Source organism: Bison bison, unplaced genomic scaffold (assembly GCF_000754665.1).
Source record: "Bison bison bison isolate TAMUID 2011002044 unplaced genomic scaffold, Bison_UMD1.0 scf7180017864371, whole genome shotgun sequence".
NCBI lineage: Eukaryota > Metazoa > Chordata > Mammalia > Artiodactyla > Bovidae > Bison > Bison bison.
The window spans coordinates 12,137,911-12,144,243 of NW_011494943.1; the positions used below are offsets into that span (position 1 = coordinate 12,137,911).

At 60.9% G+C, this 6,333-nt stretch overlaps 1 protein-coding gene across 1 annotated transcript; it reads left to right on the top strand.

The window, feature by feature from the left end:
- Positions 1 to 6: 6 nt before the first annotated feature.
- SLC25A10 (solute carrier family 25 (mitochondrial carrier; dicarboxylate transporter), member 10) lies at positions 7 to 6,327 on the top strand (the record flags this gene model as incomplete). Its single annotated transcript, XM_010856534.1, has 11 exons — positions 7 to 36; positions 1,949 to 2,068; positions 2,602 to 2,716; positions 2,796 to 2,844; positions 3,091 to 3,132; positions 3,958 to 4,001; positions 4,119 to 4,189; positions 4,432 to 4,524; positions 4,802 to 4,879; positions 5,414 to 5,470; positions 5,555 to 6,327. Coding segments are annotated over 11 exons (801 nt in total), but the record flags the coding sequence as incomplete, so codon positions are not given.
- Positions 6,328 to 6,333: the final 6 nt, after the last annotated feature.

A 6,333-nucleotide genomic window follows, 5' to 3' on the forward strand; every position in this document is an offset into this window, starting at 1 on the left:
CGATCTTGCTGCACGCACCCGCTGGACCTGCTCAAGGTGAGCACGGCTGTGGGGAGGGCCTCGGGCCGGGCTGTCGCCCCTGCCCGGAGGCTCTGCGTGGAACGGGCGGCAGAGATGCCCCTTGGCCCCCGCTCTGCTACCTGTGTGACCTTGGGCTGGTCTCCCTCCCAGCTCTCCTGAGGGTAGTTCTCAGTGAGCGCAGCTGTCGGCACCCCGGCAGGACCACGCGCTCCCTCTGCCTAGTGGGTGCCCACCAAACACACTGGTAGACGGAGGAGGGATGTGGCCGGCACCCCTGCTTTGGGCTGCTTCCTCCTGGGAGGTGGGTGAGCATCTGGAAGCCATGATCCCAGCCTGCGTGCAGGTCTTGCCCAATGAGGGTGATTGTTTCTTCCATCGAGAAGCGATCATACTCTTTCTACATTTTTTTTTCTTAAATGCCTATGGGGCAGAATAAGACAGAGTTTCCCTTGTCTCTGAGGCAGACCAGTTTTTTGCTCCTTTCTCACCACAAACAACAAAGAAAGGCCAGAAACTCAAAGCATATTTTGGCAAGTGGGCTCTGGGCCACAGTACCTGGGCTGTGGTCTTGGGGAGGCTGTTGGCAAGAGTGGTCACTTGGCCATCCCCTACCTTATTCCCACCCAGAGCAGCCTGAAACCCATGCTGGCCCCCTTGGAAGGATTGGCACCTGTGTCTTGGGCTGATCCAACCATCCCTCAAGCTTCGGTCTGGCCACCAGGAAAGGCAGGATTAGTAGACATTGGGGGTGGGGCTGAAACTGGCAGCATTTCAGAGACCTGGGAGAGTCCTCTGTGGCTCCTGGTAGCCTCCAGGGCCTGTGATGTGGCCTGGCCCAGCAGGGCCAGGTATTAAGGTGCTTTGGGTCTGTAGGAAGAGGAAACCTTTCTCCTGCACACTTTGTTTTACTTTCTGCCCGTGCAGGTCCCTGTGCCCTCCCCCACCTCCCCCATCACAGGCCCTGGAGGGTCAGACTGACTGTCTGCCCGGGAGGTAGAAACAGCTTTCAAGGACTCTTGGAGCCTTCCCTGGCCCCAGGCCAGTCTTTCCCTTGTTCAAGGCTCCTTTGGGCGTCACTGCCCCTTGCCCTACCCCCAGGTGTTATTTTGCTGCAGCACACTTAGCGTGGGGGTGGGAGTCTGGGAGGTGGCTGGCCACAGGAATGTGGCCGCTCTCTGGCCCAGGGAGCACATGGCCTTGGGCTGGGCTGCAGCAGGCAGTGTGGGCAGCCATAGAGGCCTCCAGCAGAGGAGGCCCTGGCCAGAGTTTTTAATCTCTCGGCATTGTCTTTGGAAAAAAAAGTATCTTAAAGCTCCTTGATCTCTGCCTTTGCCCCACATCTTGGCTGAACCCTCACAGTGGCTTGCCTGCATGGGGTGCTGCTGCGTGGCCACCCTGTCCCCAGACTCTAGGTTCCCAGCTCACAGCCAAGAGAGACTAAGGCAGCAGAGTCAGTAACTTGCCCCAGCATGTCCAGTCAGGATGTGTAGGACCTGAGAGTGTGATGGAAGAATGGACTCCGAAGTGCCCCTCCCCCTGGGTGCCCCACGGAACTCCACCCACCTCTCCTGAGTCTCCCCTGTTTCCTCAGGACATCTCTGAGTCCACTAATTCTGTCCCCCTTGGGAGGCTACCAAGTGGGGCTCTGGAGTCTCCCAGTGTCCTCATCTAAAGGACGGGGCTGATGACTCCGCCCCAGGGCAGCTGGAATTGCACTCCCTTATTGGCTGGCGTTGTCTCCTGTGAGGTGATGGCGTGGAACAGAGCTTGGCGCCAGACGCCCCAGCTGGTGCCTTAGGAGGCCTCAGTTTCCTGTCTCTCAGTACAGGCGCTGGTAGCATTTGGAGCAAAGGGCTTCAGAGCAGAGCTGGCCGTGGCGGGCTCCAGGTGGGGTGCGGCTCTGAGCGGTGGGACCCCTCCCCCACAGGTGCACCTGCAGACGCAGCAGGAGGTGAAGCTGCGCATGACGGGCATGGCGCTGCAGGTGGTGCGCTCTGACGGCGTCCTGGCCCTCTACAACGGGCTGAGCGCCTCCCTGTGCAGACAGGTACCTCTGGGGGGCCCCATCTCCCAGGGTAGTGGGTGGGTGGAGGCTCATGGCCAGCGATCCCTTAGGTCTTGATCCCAGAGCCCACTCGCAGCCCACGGAGGCAGAGGGGTCGCTGGCCTCCCTCCTGCACACCATAGGTGCCCTTTGGGCCTGGAAGTTACTCTCTCATTCTCAAGACTGCTTACAAGGACAGAACTACAAGACCTGGGGGACCAGCAACCGCCCGGGGTGGGCGCAGGGCGTGGCTTCTGCCTTGCACAGAGTCGGGCCAGCTGAGACCTCCACCTACAGATGGGAAAACTGAGGCTTGCAGGGACGTGATAGGGGATGAGGAGGGGTGGGGCCTGGACTCAGTCAGCCCCAGGTGTTTTAAACGGCTCAGCTGCTTGCTGGCTGCGTGGCCTCTGGAAGGTTCCTGGGTGTCCCTGTGGCCCAAATGGTGATGTCCGTGCACCGGAGGGCCAAGGATGTGGGGGTGCCCAGTGCCATCCTTCCTCCTGGACCCTCTGAGCTGGGCCCCTTCTCCCCAGATGACCTACTCCCTAACTCGGTTTGCCATCTATGAGACCGTGCGGGACCAGGTGACCAAGGGCAGTGAGGGCCCCCTGCCCTTCTACAAGAAGGTCTTGCTGGGCTCCATCAGCGGTGAGCAGCTGGGAGGGAGGGGGTGGTGCAGGTGAGGCAGGAGGCATTGCCAGTGGTCACGTGTTTGCTGTTGTGCCAGGTTGCATCGGCGGCTTTGTGGGGACCCCTGCGGACATGGTCAACGTCAGGTCAGTGCGGCCCTGAGGCCAGGGTCTTGCTGTCCCCCAGCGGGGCCAGGTTGGCTCACTAGGGTCTCAGTGTGTTTAGCCTAAAATGTGCCACTCAGATCTTGGGGTCCGGGGCGCAGGAGGGTGGTGCTGAGCCTGTGGTGGGGCAGCCCCGGGTGGGGCCGGCTGCTCACTCCCGCTAGGGCCTATGGGGTGTCTCTGAGTCCCCTAAAACCCTGTCCCCTTGAACTCTCTGCTTGTTTTCAGGATGCAGAATGACATGAAGCTGCCCCAGAATCAGCGCCGAAAGTGAGTCACATGGTGTGCCCAGGGGTTTGGGGGCCAGGGCTGAGAAGACCCCTGAGCAGCTCTGAGGAACCCAGTGGGGACTCCTACGGGCCACCACACCTGTGGGGTCACGTGGACCAATGGGACGGCTGGTGGATGTTGGAAGCATACATCGTGAGGGGGCTTCCAGCATCTCTGGGTCCTACCACTGTGGAGGACCCAGGGTTGGAGCCGGACTGGGAGGTGGGCAGGGCTGGTCACTCTTTGCTCCCTCTTGCACCTGCACATCTTTCACGGAGGGTAAGTTAGAAGCTTGTGCGGTCTTCTAAAGGGTTTGGGAGCTGGGAGGTGGTTTCTGTGATAAAAACATCATATTGTGTGAGATCTGAGACACCATGGGTTCTGAGACCCTGTTTATGGACAGACACTGTAGTTAAACCCTGGGCGCCAGCATCAGCCAATTCAGGGAGAAGTGTGGCCCCAGGCGATCCCATTGTCCGCTCTCTGGCCGGAGCATAGGCCGTGGGGAGGACAGACTGAGTAGGTTGGGAAGGGGACCTGGCAGGGCGTCCCATCCTCCCGCCCTTGGTAACAGCCTACAGACATGACCAGCCTCGGAGCTGGCAGGCCCCCCGGCGAGGGGGTTTTCCTGTGGAACCGGGGGATCTTTAGGCCCTGAGGTCCCCTGAGCAGTGAGACCTGAGCTCTCAGAAAAGGCTGATGTCCTCTGGCCCTGTGATGCTTTGGGTTCCTCCTGGCCTGTGATGGGGGCATGGCTCTTCGCGGGGAGGACCTTCCCGTGGGAGCCTGCGGTCAGGGAGAACCTCACTCTCTGTCGCTCGGCAGCTATGCCCACGCCCTGGACGGCCTGTACCGTGTGGCCCGAGAAGGTAAGACAGGAGGTGGAGGCCTGGGACAGCCTCCGGGCGCGACCCAGTAGCGGGCCTTGGGGGACACTAGGGGGGTGCTTCGGGCTGGGCACCCAACCTCTCCTCTTCCCCCGACAGAGGGTCTGAAGAAGCTGTTCTCAGGCGCAACCATGGCGTCCAGTCGAGGGATGTTGGTCACCGTGGGCCAGGTAGGATTTTGGCTTAGGGTGGCACTCTCAGGTAGCATCCGGGGCTCAGGGGCCCGGAAGGCAGCGGGCACTAACACACGTGGGGCTCAGGCAGGTCTGGGCCTCGTCTGTCCACCCCCGTATGACGTCTGTAGATGACCCACAAAGCAGGTACTTGGTCAGTCCAGTTGGTGTCGTTGCGGGCCCCATCTGCTTTCCCCTGAGCTGTCCCTCGTGTCCTGACCATTCCCATTTCCTAACAGCTGTCCTGCTATGATCAAGCCAAGCAGCTGGTCCTTAGCACGGGCTACTTGTCTGACAGCATCTTCACTCACTTTATCGCCAGCTTCATTGCGGTGAGTAGTGGGGGGGGTCCCTGACCAGCCTTGGCAGCTGGGGGCACCTGGGCGGAACAAGGGCTCAGAATGGTGGGAGGCTTTGGTGAGAGTGGTGGCTGCCCCTCTCGGGCTCTGCATTAGTGAGAGGAGCCCACGGATCCCCAGAGCCCAGGCTAGGACTGTTCGTGTTGTCCCCATGGCCCTGGGGACACCTCCTGGGGGTCCAGACAGGCCTGCGGAAGGGAGGTAAGGGGTGCCCTCCTGGCTGACCCATTGGTGACAACTTGCCCTCCAGGGTGGATGTGCCACATTCCTGTGCCAGCCCCTGGATGTGCTGAAGACCCGGCTGATGAATGCCAAGGGCGAGTATCGGGTGAGTGGGCTTCCCACCCTGCTGCTGCCGGGTGAGCCCGTGTCCCTGGGCCGGGGTGCAGACAAAGCTGTGTCCCGCCCAGTTGCCCAGGCCGCCTGGGCCCCGAATGTATTTTTAAGTCAGGTTCTTTAACATGGTAACAGAGGCAGCCTGGTCTTAGCAGGGTGGCAGGTCCAGCGCCTGGGGCCAAGCACCTGTCCGGGGCTCCCTCCATTACCCATGGTATCTTCTGTGTCTGTGGCAGCCGCCCAAGAACCATGGGTGCCTGGCGGGTCAGCCTGGCCCTGGTGTGCTTTTAAATTCTAGTTCTGCCTGGCTAACGGGCGAGGGCAGCCCTTGACCTTTGTGCCCACCAGCCCTACTTCCCATGTTAACCTTTGAACGTTCGGGCCTGCTGCTCTGTACACTTACGCCCACTATCAGTGTGACCAGCTACTGGCACTGGTGGTGGGGAGTGGGGATAAGGTGGTCGGGGTTCCTGCCTTTCAAGAAGCAGTTTTCCATTTTATTTCATTATTTGGTGTTTTTTTGCAGGGTGTTCTGCACTGCGCCATGGAGACAGCAAAGCTGGGGCCGCTGGCCTTTTACAAGGTTTGGGGCCGGGGAGTGCAGGGGGTGTAGGGGAGGGGCTCTCCCTCCAGGGCTGTCTTCATGCTCCCCTCCTTTCTCCCGCAGGGCCTCGTGCCTGCCGGTATCCGCCTCATGCCCCACACCGTGCTTACGTTCGTGTTTCTGGAACAGCTTCGCAAGCACTTTGGCATCAAAGTGCCGTCCTGATGTGGCGGTGGGAGCAGCTGGGTCACGCCCAGCCCCCTGCGCCAGTTTATTCCAGAGTGCCAGAGGGCTGGCAGCTGAGCACTGCCCTGAGCCCAGCCCCTGCCCACTGTGCTCCAGCCCCCTCCTGCCAGGCCCAGGACCCCCACCCCAGCCTGCCTGGCCAGCCCAGTGACCGTTGTCCCCTCCGAGCTGCTGGCTTCACCTCCACCTCCCGCTGCCACCACTGACTCTCCCTACGTGGTGTCCAGCAGCGCCCTGTGCACAGCAGTGACTCTCAGAGGGTGTAGGCCCCGGGTTGGGTGTTCTCTCCCCAGGTAGGCAGTTAACCCTGGAGTTGGGAGGGGTGGGCTGGCCAGACTTTTACAGTCTGGGGTCTCCAGTCCCTGAAGTCTCTTCCTTTCACGAAGCCCAGGACCCCCAGCAGCTCCCACTGAGGACCCGGGTGGCGGAGTAGGGGGTGTGAACCCCCAGCACCACCCATCGAATGGTGTGTACACTTGCACTTTCATCCCAGCAGAGGGACCATAGCTTTCATGATGTTCTTTAAGACAGCTGTGCCCCACAGCTGCCAGGTCAGGGCAGAATGAGTACCCAGGAGGAAGGGCCTGCGTGTGACCCTCAGGCACCCCACCCACCCCTCCTGGTCCAGCCCACCCCCACTGGCTTTAACAAGTGAA